Source organism: Larimichthys crocea, unplaced genomic scaffold, assembly GCF_000972845.2.
Source record: "Larimichthys crocea isolate SSNF unplaced genomic scaffold, L_crocea_2.0 scaffold148, whole genome shotgun sequence".
Taxonomy (NCBI): domain Eukaryota; kingdom Metazoa; phylum Chordata; class Actinopteri; family Sciaenidae; genus Larimichthys; species Larimichthys crocea.
In genome coordinates this window covers 1,306,883-1,324,359 of record NW_020852030.1, presented here as the reverse complement: position 1 = coordinate 1,324,359, position 17,477 = coordinate 1,306,883, and the positions used below count along the sequence as shown (strand labels likewise).

Genomic DNA, 17,477 nt, shown 5'->3' with positions numbered 1-17,477 from the left:
GTCGCACATAATAATAAATAATAAGATATATATATAATAATAAACAAGCATGGTTGTTTGATTGAACAGGTAGGTGTGATCCTGTTTATTATAGATTATATTATTGACATGAACTTTTCTTCTTATTGTCCCTTCTTTGTCAGCAGTTTTTTTTATTTATCATGAATATGGATTTAGCCACGAACGTGCCCTGGCTGTGGAACAGGAACATATTCACAATATTAGATCTCGTACTAATATTTCATTAAATGATATTTCAGGCGCTTTCCTGCCCAGCTCCATGATTAGATATCACCGCTCTTCGTTCACTGTGTCAGGTCGAGGCGAGGCTCCACGGGCGGCTGGTGTACGGAGCAGAGCCGTCAGGAGCCGAGAGAGGAGGAGGAGAGGGAGAGGAGTGGAGGAGCAGGAAAGGGAGATTGTGAGGAAGGACACGAGGTGGAGGAGGTGGAGGATATCAGCGAGGCCGTACCTCTCCGCAGGGAACGATTCAAAAGCAACACCGAACGGCCGTCGGTGGCCACGGGCGCAGAGGGACAGACTCGCTCGCCCCGCAACCGTTCCCGTGTTATCGATGCCTCAGCCCGGACCTGCCGCCACACCCGCTCCCCACCGCTCCAACACCCGCACTCACACCCCCACCCCTCACCTCACCCCACCCATCGCCCCCCGCCACCTACCCACCATCCGCACCACCCACCCGCAGTACAGCAGCCCACACATCATGCATGCCCCACGTGCACGGCGAGCCCGTACATCCGCACGCTCACCACTTCGCCCAGCACCACTACCCCCACCTGCCCCCACCAGCACCAACACCTTCCACACGCGTACCCCGAGCCCCCCCCTCCTCCCCGCTTCCCTCCCCCGTCACCTCCCCTCACACCTCTGTTCCCCCTGCCGCGCGCTCACCCCCTCCCCGCCTGTCCTCTCACCTCGTCCGCGCGCAGAGATGGAGGAGGCGCAGCAGCACCACGCCCACAACCCCATCTGCACACCCACACACCTGCTCTGCTCAGACGGAAGACAACGAGAGCGTCAACTCCCACCACAACCACCCTCCAACGGGACGGACCCACCGTCAACAACTGCAGCTCCGGCTCCTCTCAAGCGACAGCCTGCGGGAGCCAATCGGAGGACGCCCGCTGGGAAACAGACCTATCAGCGAGAGAGCCGCCCACAGTGGGACTCACCCGGCCTTCACAACGACGTGGGGCAGCGGCGGCAATACCGCATTCGGACTCCCACCTGTTCAAACAAGTATGTGTGTGTCACCCACACCAACAGGGTCCGCAACAGGCCACATACCACGGCAACGCAACAACGGCAAAACAACCACTGCAACGCAACCACTGCAACATGCAACACAACCCCTGCCCAACACAACCACTGCAACCAATCACTCAACACAACACCCCTGAACACAACCACTTGCAAACAACACTGAACCCCAAAACCACGCAGCAACCACTGCAACCCGATCACTGCAACACAACCACTGCAGGCAACACTCAATGCAACCACTGCAAAGCAACCACTGCACCACAAACCACTGCAACGCAACCACTTGGCAACAACCCCTTGAACACAATCACTGGCAAACACAACCACTGCAACGCAACCACTTGCAACGCAACCACTGCAACACACACCACTGCAAACACAATCACTGCAACACAACCCTGCAACACAACCACTGCAACACAACCACTGCAACTGCAAACAACCACTGCAACACAATCACGCAAACACACCACTGCAAACACAACCCACTGCAACCAGACCACCCCCCCAACTGCAACGCAATCACTGCAAACACAAACCATGCAACACGATCACTGCAACACAACCACTGCAACAAACCCACTGCAACAAAAACCACTGCCAACATGCAACACACCACTGCCAACAAATCACTGCAACACCACCACGCCAACAGACCACTGCAACGCAATCACTGACAACACAACCACTGCAACATGCAACACCAACCACTGCAACACGCTCACTGCAACACAACCACTGCAAACATGCAACCAATCACTGCAAACACACCCACTGCCAAATGAACACAACAATTCAACACGCCATGCAACGGCAATCACCTGCAACACAAACCACGGCAACACAGACCACTGCAACCCCCAACAAACCACTGCACAACGAATCACTGCAAAACGACCACTGCATCACAACAGAAACACAACCACGGCAAACAATCGCCACTGCAACACAACACTTGCAACGCAACCACTGCACACCAGCACAGCACAATCACTGCACACACCTGCAAAACCACTGACCAGACCCGCCAAACACAACATGCAACCAATAACGAATCACTGCAACACGACAACCACTGCCACAACAACAAACTGCAACTGCAAACACACGACCACTGCAACACGATCACTGCAACCGCCAACACTTGCACACGGACCACTGCAACACAAACCCACTGCGACACTGCAAACTCACCTGCCACACCACCACCACATGTCAAAAAACCTCACTCGTCACTGCAACAACCACCGCCAACACAGCCACTGCAACACGAACCACTGCAACATACCACAATCCGCAACTGCAACACAACCACTGCAAGCAACACACTGCAACCAACCACTGCAAACAACCACTGCACAAACCAACAACACTGCAAAACACACACTGAACACCGGACCACTGCAACACAGCACTCAATGCAACACAACCACTGCACAACACATCAACACGCTCACTGAACAGACACAAACCCACTGCAACACGATCCACTGCAACCGAACACTGCACACGACCACTGCAAACAGACCATAACACAACCACTCACTGCAACCAACCACTTGCAACACGACACGCAACACAAACCACTCGCCAAACAGACCAACTCAAACCACTGCAACACCACCCTGCAACACGACAGCTGCACCACGCACACAAACCACTGCACAAACACTGCACACGGACCACGCACACACCACAAACATCACTGCAACACGGATCACTGCCAAAACAACCCCTGCAACACGGACCCACTGCACAACAGCAAACACAAACCACTGCACACACAACCACGCGCAACACAACACACTGCAACCAAACACTGCCCAACACACCACTGCCAACACGACCCACTGCAAACTGCAGACACATCTGCACCACAACCACTGCAACACAACACTGCAACCGCACACGCGCACACATCAAACACACTGAACACAACCACTGCAACACAACCACTGGCCACGCCCTCAAATCAATGCACCTGCAAAACCACTGCCAACCAACCTGCAACCAACCACTGCCAACAACAATCACTGCAACCAACCACTGAACACAACCACGCATGGCAACCACGCAACCAACCACTGACAACACAAACACTGCAACGCACCGCAACCACCACTGCAAACACACACACTGCCACACAAACACGCAAACGACTCACTGCAACACAATCCACTGCCAACACGGACCACTGCCAAAACGCCATGCATACACCGGACCACTGCAACACGACAGCACATCACTGCAAAACAATCGCACGCAACACGATCACTGCACACAACCACTGACAACACAACACGGCCAACACAACCCGGCACGCAAACACTCATAGCACCACTGATTACAAACAACTCACTGCACACCAATCACTGCAACATGCAAGTACAACACCAAAACAAACACGCAAACACAAACCACTGCACAAAAACACAACCACTGAAACAATCACTGCAACAACCACTGACAACACAAACTGGACGACTCTGCCAAACCATAGCACACAGCTGCAACGCAGTTGGGGCAACAAAAGCTCTGCAGAACATTGTGCCAGTGAGAGAGAGAGTCCCGCCTTAAATAGTCATCAAGGCCGCTTGTACCCACAACCCACTTCCTGTGAGTCCATCCTTTTGGTATCAGTTACACGTTTTGTGCCGGCTCACGTGAGGATGAAAGGAAGTGAATTAAAAATCGTATAACAAGTTACTTATCGCCATGGAATTTGAATTATTATAGGGAAACAAAAAAGGTAAGCAAAGGGCAGCGGAATCAGCGGGACCTGGTCCAAGGTCCACAGGTATAAACACAAATAACAGCGAATAGCAGTTAACACATTTACAATTAATTCATGAGTCTACAAAACCAGAGCGGTCTGACAAACTGGGTCTGTTGATTGGACCACCTGAAGCCGCTCCTGCTCCAGTAAAGGATCCTCCAGGTCTCCAAAGGAACCGCATCCAGCTGGGACCAATATCATCAGTCACAACTTTATTGTAAGCATTTTTCATACAAACATGGAACACAAAGTGCCTCTTCACACAATTTAAACACCCAAATAAGGGGCACCGGGTTGGGGGAACCTCACAACCTTAGCTCTGTCACACAATAAACACTTCTTTAACACGGCATCGTCTCGACTGTAGGAAAGCCGGAGGAAAGGGATCCAGTACCTGATCGAGAGGGGTTCGTTGTTCGGACCACACCGGTCGGCATCGCCAGGTTCATCTCTGGGAGGAAAGGACTGAGCACCGAGCAGGATATACGGAGAGTTCCTGGGCAGCCGCACAGCCAGTTCAACAAGGACGTCCTCGAGTGAGTACACTGAAGTGAGAACTTATCACGTGACCCCATACGTGTGATGGAGTTTGTTGAAACCTTTACAACGTTCCTGCTCCGTTGAGCGTGCCTGTCCGTCTGTGGTGTGGATATTTTTTCCCAGGATGGCATCTCGTGCCGATTCCTGACAGCGAGGGGTATGGATTTCAGGGATGGACGCGTTCGCGAGGACGTGTACATCGGGCTCAGATAAAGTTCAGGGTGACCCGCCTTCAGTGACTGGTGGAGGCCTGGTGAGGCCTTCAGGTACTGAGTGCATCAACAGGTTTTGAATCCCAGATGAGGCTACAGTGACACCTGATTGTACGTCTCTATCTCTCTCTCTGTCCAGTCAGGGTACCTGTGGTTTGAAACACACGGGCTTGCTTGCTGATCGCAAGTTCACAGAATCTACGGACACCCATCTATCATCTGGCCTTGGCAATCATCCTGCCTCAACACGGGACCATCGTACAGCCCCAATGTGAAAGCCCCGAGAGGAAGATGAAGTGAAGGGACTTCACACGACCCTCGGGGTCAGTCTGGGATTAATAACTTAAAGATGATGATAGCTCCTATACGTAAGCTTTGCAATGCAGCTTTTCTACACTGTGGTGTTCTGACCGCAGGTTATGATCTCGGTTTTTAACACCTAAAATGTTGTGTGTGTAACATGAACTGGGAGTATCGTCATGTTCGTTGTTTGTTCTTCTGTGTCTCCGTCAGGTGTTCGAAAACGGTCAGGCAATACCACAGGGACCTGTCTGGCTGGCCATCTGATGGACGGCATCCCGAAATGGGCGGCTGAGGACCAACGATGGACCACGTGTCTCCATGTACAGGCGGTGGAGTAGGAGGTGTGCGGCAGAAGACCCGTAGGACCTCCAACGTCTTGAACACAACTTAAGAATGTCTTCACAACCGTTCTAAATTTTAATTGTATGTGTGGGTGTGCCTGTGTGTGTGGCGCTGCTTTGTGTTGTGTGTTGCCAGGTGCTGTCCCTGCCTTCATCGCCGGTTGTTTGTTCGCTGTCAGCTGTTCGAGGTTCTATCCTTAACAGAGCCTTAGTCAGGAGCGGCCGTAACCCACAGAGGAGAAGTCTCCTGTTAACGACCTGCTGATGGTAACCAATACACTGTGTCGTGTGTGTGGTGTGTGTGTGTTGTGTGGTGTGGACAACATCACTGTGTAATACCCACATAGTCCGAGGCCAGCAAAGCGGTTACAACCCAGCAACCTTCTCTGTACATTAAATGTGTAAATATTAATTCAAATGAAATAAATTTAATTAAAACCTTGTATATGTTAAAATACTCTCTGCAGTTGCTTAAATACAATAAATATGCATTTGCATTCCTGGACTTAATTATGTGACAATCCAATACATAATAACTATATAATAATTTCATAACTTATGAAATGTCTTAAAGAAAATTTGAGTGTGCACGACTCTGCCACACGTCGACCTCATTCCACTGCCTATTTTATTCATTTATCTCCATTCTTTCCGGTGTTCTTCATCCTTTTCGTTTTTCCTTTGTGTTTCATCCTTACCTCTTTTTTTTCTTACCTTCTTCCGTTTCTCCTCCTTTTCCTCTCGTGTTTAAATAAACAAAAGGTAAAGCATTTCATTCTGTCCCTTATCTCTACATTCATTCAATAAGGTCTTCAATTAAAATTAACCAAGAAAGGTGTATGTAAGCAACAGTCACTTCCTTTTGGTTAAAGCATTGCTTAAAATCATGATCCACAGATACCTACAGTGAAACAATTGTTTTCTGTTTAAATGTAACGGTTGAAGTGAGTGAAGACGATCAATGTTCTAAGTGTCTAGACTATAAATGATTTCTGTGCCGAATCATTGATGCCCACAGTCCGCCGTTACAATTATTTTTAGCACGATTTTCCATCTACCATCTCCTGCTGACGATGACCACTCACTCGCGAAAATCCGAAATAATTGTGCACGTGTGCTTGCTTTTGGCGTCGATTTATTGTGGCCAATACCGTTTGCAGTAACTCGTAAAAATCGAAAATATAGCACTACCGATCCCGGTTCCAGCCGCACGTTTGACACCGTTAAGAAGTCAGATAAGTGAAAGCTGCAGAGAGGGGGATCACATTACCTGGTGCGCTTAGGCCCAAAACAATAATATCTAATAATAACTTGTCTCGTAACAAAGCCGGAGCTGTTAACAGATTAATATGCAGTAGCGACATGAAGCTGTTTTCTCGTTGATTGCTGTCATTGAATCTTATGAAAAAGTCTAAAAATTTGAGTAAAGCTAGCGTTTGTCTCACATTCGTGAAGTTACTTGATAAGGGGATTCATATATAATTCAATACGAATCATTTTTAATTTATTTAAAGTGTGAAAAAGTAGAGGAAAACATCAGGCAGAGATTCAGACCATAGGCATGTTAAAAAGCTTTCACCTTCTCCTTTGTCTTTCCCTCCTTTGCGTTCCTACTCCCAGGTGACAAAGATCTTCCAGAAGAAAGAAGACACTCCTAGTTCGTACAATTTCAGCACATATTCCTTCTTGGACATGCAGGTCAACCCTTCAAAACAACGGAAGTTCCACGTACTCTCTCTTTTGTGTTCTGTGTCTCTTCGTTCTCCTCTGTTCTATCTCAATCATCGTCCATCTGATCCCTCCATATGTCTCTCAGCCCTTCTCCATCGTTACATCTACTATTTCTTTCTCTGCACCGTCAACTCTCTATTCTTACCCCCACAGTCAGGCAGGCAGGCTGGAACACACATGTACAGTAATGTACACACACAGTTATGATTAACTTGATGCTACTACAAGCGTTACTTCACTGGCCTCATGTTTACGTCATGATCTACATGTGATGTGACGTGTTGGAGGTGTCATAAGTAACATTACACAATGAGGGCCGTGCTGTTTCGAATAACAGCACCGGTCCTCGGGTGATGATATTGTTTTTATAACAGTTCCACAGTGTATTATCTAACAGTAAGAAAGTGACCGATGACGTGTTCATTCGTGTTTTTGGACTTGCACTGTTGCCAACCGCACACTAAACACTTTCCTGCGCGCTAGCTTTTAGCGCTTTTTGTCATGTTGAACCAGTGAAATACAACGAGTCCTCGTTCCGCCGGCTAACGTTAATGTTTTAGTAGTGTAAAGAGACGCATGAACCAGTAGTCGGACTAAGGCTAACAGAAGGCTACAGAAGTAACAGAGTCTACATAAGTTATCTAACACAACGTTACTTTAAAGACCAAGAGAGCTCCCGTGTCGAGCCTAAAGGCTCACAGAGCCTAACACATGCTAGTTACAGACTGCTAATGTCTCTAACCAGGGAGCTCGTTCAACAGAGCAATGGATTAACAGGAGCTAAAGCGAGCTAGTTAACAGAGCTCACGGCATCTCAACAGGAGCTCAAACGTGTCTCGTACCAGGCTAATGGTAATCTACCAGGCTGCTACCAGGAGCTAATCCAAGGAGCTAACTCGGATCATCGACCGTCTTATGGCTTTTTACGGACACGTAATTAACGTTCCTAAAGGTCTAACTTCTAAAGGGAAGTGAGGGAGCTGAGTTCACTTCAAACTGATATGTTTTTTTTAACGTTCTGTCAACGCCCTACACGAACCACCACTAGGTAAACTGTTTTAAGTTGATACAGGTTGTCTGAACGTTAGTCTCCAGGAGCTGTGAATCTAACCCCAGTTCATCAAAGCTCTGATGCTAAATTGATGCTCTTGTGAAAATTCAGCAAACACCGGCGGGACTCTGTCCCACTTGGAAATGTCCTCAACAATTTGTTCATACACACTTGGCAATACCCTAACCTTACTTTCCCTCTCTCCAATTACTGAAATTACACTCTGCCTGCCAGCCTTCTTCTTCCGAGTGTAAGGCATCGCCGGCTTGCAGGCGTGTTCCGTCTGTGCCTCCGGGTTTCAACGACAACACTTGGAAGGCATATACAGGATTTCCTAAACTATATGACTGTCAGTCTAACAAACAAGGTTGCTTGAGCTGCATTCCTCAAAACAAGAATCACTTTTCACGTAACATTTTGTAAAACATATTTAACCTGTTTTATGCATTTGATTCACATTAATAGTTAACAGCAGTTGAATGAAATACAATTGCAGTTTCCTGCAACTACTGTGAAAAAACAAAAAAAAAATACAAAAACAAAACAAATTCTTAAATCACACATAATAATAATAATAATAATAATAATAATAATAATAATAAACAGCATGGTTGCTTTGATTGACAGGTAGGTGTGATTCCTGTTTATTATCAGATTATTATTGACATGAACTTCTCTTCTTATTGTCTCATTTGGAGTCACTCAGTGTTTTTGTTATTATCATGAATCATGGATTTATGCAGGAACGTGACCTGACTGTGGAACAGAACAATATTCAAATATTATCTCGTACTTAACTTATTTCATTAAAATGATATTTCAGAGCTTCCTTGTCCTGCAGCTTCATGATTAGATCATCACAGCTCTTCATGTTCACATGTTCAGGTCGGAGCGAGGCTCCATCGGGCGGCTGGTGTACGAGCAGGAGCCGTCAGGAGCCGAGCGAGGAGGAGGAGAGAGGGAGAGGAGGGGAGGAGCAGGAGAAGGGGAGAGTGGAGAGGACGAGCGAGGTGGAGGAGGTGGAGGAAGCAGCGAGGCCGACTCTCCGCAGGGAACGATCAAACACAAACCGAACGGCCGCTCGGTGGCCACGGCGCAGGGACAGACTCGCAGCCCCGCCAACGTCCCGTTATCGATGCCTTCAGCCCGGACCCTGCCGCCACACCCGCTCCCCCACCCGCTCCAACACCCGCACTCACACCCCCACCCTCACCCTCACCCCCACCCATCTCCCATCCCGCACCTACCCACCATCCTGCACCACCACCCGCAGTACAGCCAGCCACACATCATGCACATGCACCACGTGCACGGCGGCAGCCCGTACATCCAGCACGCTCACCACTTCGCCCAGCACCACTACCACCACCTGCACCACCAGCACCACCACCTCCCACACGCGTACCCAGAGCCCCCCTCCTCCCCGCTGCCCTCCCCCGTACCTCCCCTCACACCTCTGTCCCCCCTGCCGCCGCCGCTCACCCCCTCCCCGCTGTCCTCCTCCACCTCGTCCGCGCTGCAGAGCATGGAGGCGCAGCAGCACCACGCCCACCACCCCCATCTGCACCACCACCACCTGCTCTGCTCAGACGGAGACAACGAGAGCGTCAACTCCACCACCACCAACTCCAACGACGACACCACCGTCAACAACTGCAGCTCCGGCTCCTCGTCAAGAGACAGCCTGCGGGAGCCAATCGGAGGAGCCACGCTGGGGAAACAGACCTATCAGAGAGAGAGCCGCCACAGCTGGGACTCACCCGCCTTCAACAACGACGTGGTGCAGCGGCGGCAATACCGCATCGGACTCAACCTGTTCAACAAGTATGTGTGTGTCACCCACACCAACAGGGTCAGCAACAGCACAACCACGGCAACACAATCACTGCAACGCAATCACTGCAACACAACCACTGCAACATGCAACACAACCACTGCAACATGCAACACAACCACTGCAACAGGATCACTGCAACATGCAACACAACCACTGCAACATGCAACACAACCACTGCAAGGCAATCACTGCAACACGACCACTGCAACGCAACCACTGCAACGCAACCACTGCAACATGCAACACAACCACTGCAACACAGCCACTGCAACGCAATCACTGCAACACGACCACTGCAACACGATCACTGCAACACAACCACTGCAACACAACCACTGCAACGCAACCACTGCAACACAGCCACTGCAACACGATCACTGCAACACGACCACTGCAACACAACCACTGCAACACAACCACTGCAACACAATCACTGCAACACAACCACTGCAACACGACCACTGCAACGCAACCAGTGCAACACGACCACTGCAATACAGCCACGGCAACACAACCACTGCAACACAACCACTGCAACACAACCACTGCAACGCGATCACTGCAACACGATCACGGCAACACGATCACTGCAACACGACCACTGCAACACTGCACAGTCAATGCAACCACTGCAACACAACCACTGCAACACAATCACTGCAACACTGCACAGTCAACACGACCACTGCAACACGACCACTGCAACACAACCACTGCAACACAATCACTGCAACACTGCACAGTCAACACGACCACTGCAACACGACCACTGCAACGCAACCACTGCAACACGACCACTGCAACACGACCACTGCAACACAACCACTGCAACACTGCACAGTCAACGCAACCACTGCAACACGATCACTGCAACACAACCACGGCAACGCAACCACTGCAACGCAGCCACGGCAACACGATCACTGCAACACAATCACTGCAACACAACCACGGCAACTCGACCACTGCAACACGATCACAGCAACGCAATCACTGCAACGCAGCCACGGCAACACAATCACTGCAACACAACCACTGCAACATGCAACACAATCACTGCAACACAATCACTGCAACACAGTCACTGCAACACAACCACTGCAACACAACCACAGCAACACAACCACAGCAACACAACCACTGCAACATGACCACTGCAACACGACCACTGCAACGCAATCACTGCAACACAACCACTGCAACACAACCACTGCAACACAGTCACTGCAACACAACCACTGCAACACAATCACTGCAACACAATCACTGCAACACAATCGCTGCAACGCAATCACTGCAACACAATCGCTGCAACACAACCACTGCAACGCAGCCACGGCAACACAATCACTGCAACACAATCACTGCAACACTGCACAGTCAACACGACCACTGCAACACGACCACTGCAACACTGCACAGTCAACGCAACCACTGCAACACGATCACTGCAACACAACCACGGCAACACTGCACAGTCAACACGACCACTGCAACACGACCACTGCAACGCAACCACTGCAACACGACCACTGCAACACAACCACTGCAACACAACCACTGCAACACAACCACTGCAACGCAACAACTGCAACACAACCACTGCAACAGAACCACTGCAACGCAACAACTGCAACACAACCACTGCAACACGACCACTGCAACGCAATCACTGCAACACAACCACTGCAACGCAACCACTGCAACGCAACCACGGCAGCACAATCACTGCAACACAACCACTGCAACGCAACCACTGCAACGCAACCACTGCAACACAATCACTGCAACGCAACCACTGCAACGCAACCACGGCAGCGCAACCACTGCAACGCAACCACTGCAACACAACCACTGCAACGCAACCACTGCAACACAACCACTGCAACACGACCACTGCAACACAACCACTGCAACACGATCACTGCAACACGACCACTGCAACACGACCACTGCAAAACGATCACTGCAACACAGCCACTGCAACACAGCCACTGCAAAACGACCACTGCAACACGATCACTGCAACACAACCACTGCAACACAGCACAGTCAACACAACCACTGCAAAACAACCACTGCAACACAATCACTGCAACACAACCACTGCAACACAGCACAGTCAACACAACCACTGCAACACAAACACTGCAACACAATCACTGCAACACAACCACTGCAACACAATCGCTGCAACACAGCACAGTCTGAGATGCAACAAAAGCTTCTGCAGAACATTGTGCAGTGAAGAGAGTCCCGCCTGAAATAGTCATTCAATGGCAGGCTTGTACCCACAACCCACTTCCTGTGAGTCCATCCTTTTGGTATCAGTCACAGTTGTGTGACCCGGCTCACGTAGAGGAAAGGAAGTGACATAAAATCGATATAACAAAGTTATTTATCGGCATGAATTTGAATTATTTATAAGGAAAACAACAAGGTAAGCAAAGGGCAGCGAATCAGCGGGACCTGGTCCAACCCACAGGTAGTAAACACAAATAACAGAATAGCAGTTAACACATTTACAATTAATTCATGAGTCTAACACAAAGAGCTGGTCTGACAAACTGGGTCTGTTGATTGGACCATCTGAGCAGCTCCTGCTCCAGTAAGGATCCTCCAGGTCTCCAAAACCGCCTCATCAGCTGGGACCAATATCAATCAGTCAAACTTTATTTGTATAGCATTTTTCATACAAATCATGGAACACAAAGTGCTTCACACAATAAAACCCAAATAAGGGGAACCGGGGAACCACACACCTAGCTCTGCGCACACAATAAACACTTCTTTAACACGCCTCGTCTCGCTGCAGGAAGCCGGAGAAAGGGATCCAGTACCTGATCGAGAGGGGCTTCGTGTCGGACACACCGGTCGGCATCGCCAGGTTCATCCTGGAGAGGAAAGGACTGAGCAGGCAGATGATCGGAGAGTTCCTGGGCAGCCGGCAGCAGTTCAACAAGGACGTCCTCGAGTGAGTACACATGACGTGAGACTATCACGTGACCCCATACGTGTGATGGAGGTTTGTTTGAAACCTTTGACAAACGTTCCTGCTCCGTCTGCAGCTGTGTTCTGGACGAGATGGATTTCTCAGGGATGGATCTCGATGACGCTCTGAGGAAGTTCCAGGCTCAGATTAAAGTTCAGGGTGAAGCTCAGCGGGTGGAGCGACTGGTGGAGGCCTTCAGGTACTGAAGTGCATCACAGGTTTGAATCCCAGAGAGGATACAGTGACACCTGATCTGTCGTCTCTCTCTCTCTCTCTCTGTCCAGTCAGCGGTACTGTGTTTGTAACCCGGTGCTGATCCGGCAGTTCCAGAATCCTGACACCATCTTCATCCTGGCCTTTGCCATCATCCTCCTCAACACGGACATGTACAGCCCCAACGTGAAGCCCGAGAGGAAGATGAAGCTGGAGGACTTCATCAAGAACCTGCGGGGTCAGTCTGGAGATAATTAACTTAACGATGAATGAAAGCTCCTCTACGTAAAGCTTTGAATGCAGTGTTTCTACACTGTGGTGTTCTGACCCAGCAGGTTCTGACTCAGTTTAACCTCAAATGTTTGTGTGGAACATGAACTGGGAGTATCGCTCATGTTCTGTTTGTTCTTCTGTGTCTCCGTCAGGTGTCGATAACGGTCAGGACATCCCCAGGGACCTGCTGGTGGCCATCTATGGACGGATCCAGAAATGGGAGCTGAGGACCAACGATGACCACGTGTCTCAGGTCCAGGCGGTGGAGAGGATGGTGGTCGGCAAGAAGCCCGTAGGAACCTCCAACGTCTTGAACAAACATCTTAAAATGTCTTCAGCAACCGTTCCTAAACTTTAAATTGTGTGTGTGTGTGTGTGTATGTGTGTGTGTGTGTGTGTGTGTGTGTGTATGTGTGTGTGTGTGTTGCCAGGTGCTGTCCCTGCCTCATCGCAGGTTGGTGTGTTGCTGTCAGCTGTTCGAGGTTCCTGATCCAAACAGAGCTCAGAGGAGCGGCGTCCACCAGAGAGAAGTCTTCCTGTTCAACGACCTGCTGATGGTAACCAATACACTGTGTGTGTGTGTGTGTGTGTGTGTGTGTGTGTGTGTGTGACAAACATACCTGTGTAAACTCCACATAGGTCCGAGGCAGCAAGCGGGTTCAAACCCAGAACCTTCTCTGTACATATAAATATGTAAATATTTATTAATGAAATAAATTCATTTAAAACCTTTGTATACTGTTAAAACTTCTGCAGTTTGTAAATAATAAATACATTTGCATTTCCTGGATAATTATGTGAAATACAATTAATTAATAATAATATTAATAATAATAATAATAATAACTAGAAAATTTCTAAAGAAATTTTGAGTGTGCCTGACTCTGGCCCCGTCGCGCCCATACATTATTACTGACACTGCTCAGTTTTTTCCTTCCTTTCGTCGTTTTTTTCCTTCCTTCCTTCCTTCCCTCGTTTTTAAATTAACAGAGAAGGTAACAGCATCATTACTGTCCTTATCTCTACATTCAGTTCAATAAGACATTTCAATAAAATGACAAAAAAAAGGATGTAAGTATCAGTCACCTTCCATTTTGGTTAGAGCAGGCATTTGTTGAAGTCTCATTGATCCACAGATACCTGACAAGCTGAAGAACCAAAGTCTGTTAAAGTAACTGTTGAAGTGAGTGAGACGACAAATGTTCCTACGTTTCTAGCTATAAATGATTTCTGTAGCTTGACATTTGAGGCCACAGTCGCAGTTTCCAAATTTATTTTTAGACGAATTTTCCTCTCCCTCTCCAATCTAGCGATGACATCACTCACTCGAAAATTCTCGCAATACATTAATTTTTTTGCCGTTGTTTTTGGCAAAACCGTTTGCCGTAACTCTTAGAAAACTCATAGCACACCGATCCCAGCCGAGCCGCACGTTTTGATACCTGTTTAAGAAGAATAATAAGCTGAAGAAGCGCAGTGGATAACATTCAGTGTGCGCTTTCAGGCACAATAATAATAATAATAATAATGTGTGTAAACAAAGCCGAGCGTTCACAGAGTTAATATGCAGACGACATGAAGCTGTTTCTGTCTGACTGTCTTCATGAATCTTCTGACAAAAGTCTAAATAAAGGATTTAAAGCTCGTTGTCTCCGCGTGAAGTCTCACTGTGATTCAGCTTTAATTTATTATTAATGAATCATTTTTCATTTATTTACAGTGTGACAAAGAGAGGAAACAATCAGCAGAGATTCAGACAAGGATTTTAAAAAGCTTTCACCTCCTCCTTTGTCTCCTCCTCATCTCCTCTCCCCTCCAGGTGACAAAGATCTTCCAGAAGAAGAAGACCTCAGTGACGTACAATTTCAGACAATCATTTCCTCTGTTGGACATGCAGGTCCACACCTTCCAAAACACCTGTAAGTACCACGTACTCTCTCTTTTTGTGTTTGTCTCTCTTCGTTCTCTCTTTTCATCTCATCTCGTCCATCTGCTCCCTCCATCTGTCTCAGCCTCTCTCCATCATTATATGTCTATTTCTTCTCTGCACTCGCTCAACTCTCTATTTTTACCCCCACAGTCAGCAGGCAGGCTGGAAACACACACATGTACAGTACATGTACACACACAGTTGATGACTTAATTGATGCAACACAAGCGTACTTCACTGGCCTCCATGTTTACGTATGACTACATGCTGCATGTGACGTGTTGAGGTGTCATTAAAGACATATCACACTGAGGCCGTGCTGTTATTCAGAATAACAGCACGGCCTCGGTGTGATATTGTTTTTATACAACAGTTCCACAAGCTCCATGTATTATCTAACAGTGAAAAGTGACAGATGATGTTTCATTCGTTTTTTTGGACTGCACTGTTGCCAAGCAACACATAAACACTTCCTGCGCGCTAGCTTGTTAGCTGCTTTGTGTCATGTTTGAACCAGTGAAATAAGAGAGTCTCGTTTCTGCGGCTAACGTTAATGTTTTATGAGTAAAGAGAAGCAGCACATGTTTAGTCGGACTCAAGGCTAACAGAAGCTAACAGAAGCTAACAGAGGCTAACATAAGTTAGCTAACACTAACCGTTACTTTAAAGAAAAGCAGCAGATCCTGTGTTCGAGCCTAAAGGCTAACGGGAGCTAACACATGCTAGTTAACAGAGCTAATGGTATCTAACAGGAGCTAACACGTGCTAGTTAACAGAGCTAATGGTATCTAACAGGAGCTAACACATGCTAGTTAACAGAGCTAATGGTATCTAACAGGAGCTAACGGGAGCTAACGGGACATATGACGTCCTGATGTGTTTTCACGGACACGTAATTAATCGTTCCTAAGGTCATAACTTCTTAAAGGGACAGAGCTTTAGTTCACTTCAAACTGATATGTTTTTTTTTAACGTTCTGTCAACGCTACAGAAACACTAGGTAACTGTTAAAGTGTGATAAGGTTGTCTGAACGTTCAGTCCAGGAGCTGTGAGATCTAAACCAGTTCCATCAAAGCTTGATGCTAAATTGTGCTCTTGAAAAATGCAGCAAAAACCGGAGACTCTGTCCCACTTGGAAATGTCCTCAACAATCTGTTCATAATCACTTGGCAAAACATAACATTACTTCCCTCTCTCCAATTACTGAAATTACACTCTGCCTGCCAGCCTCTTCTCCGAGTGTAAGGCATCGCCGGCTTGCAGGAGTGCAGTCGGTGCTCCGCTGTTTCAAAGAAACACACTGGAAGCATATCACAGGATTTCCTAAATATATGACTGTCGATCTAAAAACAAGGCTGCTTAGCTGCATTCCTCAACACATGACTCATTTCTCAGTAATGATGTTAACACAATCATATACAGAGTCGTGTGTGTGTGTATAAGCGTGTGGGTGTGTGTGTGTTTGTGGTTTCCAAAGCCTCTATTACAGCAGAGAGGAGTTGGCTCTGAGTTTCCTGCAGCAGATTGGAGTTGGTGGCGTTTCAAATCTGCCTCAGCACCTGTTAACAGGACGAGTTCAGCTCCGACATCACGTTTTCACGAAAAAATGTTTCCAGTGATGGAAGTTCTCAGTTTAAGCCGCTGAAGAAGAAGAAGAAGAAGAAGAAGAAGAAGAAGAGGAGGTTTTCAGGCCCAGCGGTCAGCCGCTGGGCCTGAAAACCTAGTAGAAGTACAAGTGCTATATCAAAAAACTGACTTGAGTAGAAGTTGAAGTGTTCTTTAAACACCATACTTAAGTAAAAGTACTAAAGTATTCAAAAAAAATTGTACTTAAGTATTGCAAGTAGAAGTATGTAAAAAATTGCTACTCAAGTACTGAAAGTAAAAGTACAAGTAAAAGTACTGTTGTTTATATTATTTCAAATATTTATTAAGGCACAACTTCTAATGTTACAATGTTCATGGTAGAGTTCTGTGATTTCCCATGGTCTGT

The 17,477-nt window shown here is 47.7% G+C and overlaps 1 protein-coding gene across 1 annotated transcript in view; it reads left to right on the top strand.

Moving 5' to 3' along the window:
- The window catches only part of LOC104939233 (IQ motif and SEC7 domain-containing protein 1), a 135,247-nt gene that overhangs the window by 113,206 nt on the left and 4,564 nt on the right, over window positions 1–17,477 (top strand). Inside the window, exons 8-14 of the mRNA XM_027275548.1 lie at window positions 9,124–10,062; window positions 12,891–13,049; window positions 13,144–13,266; window positions 13,352–13,518; window positions 13,706–13,845; window positions 13,985–14,110; window positions 15,373–15,472. Of these exons, the coding sequence (XP_027131349.1) occupies window positions 9,124–10,062; window positions 12,891–13,049; window positions 13,144–13,266; window positions 13,352–13,518; window positions 13,706–13,845; window positions 13,985–14,110; window positions 15,373–15,472 (1,754 nt within the window). The remainder of the gene's footprint in view (window positions 1–9,123; window positions 10,063–12,890; window positions 13,050–13,143; window positions 13,267–13,351; window positions 13,519–13,705; window positions 13,846–13,984; window positions 14,111–15,372; window positions 15,473–17,477) is intronic.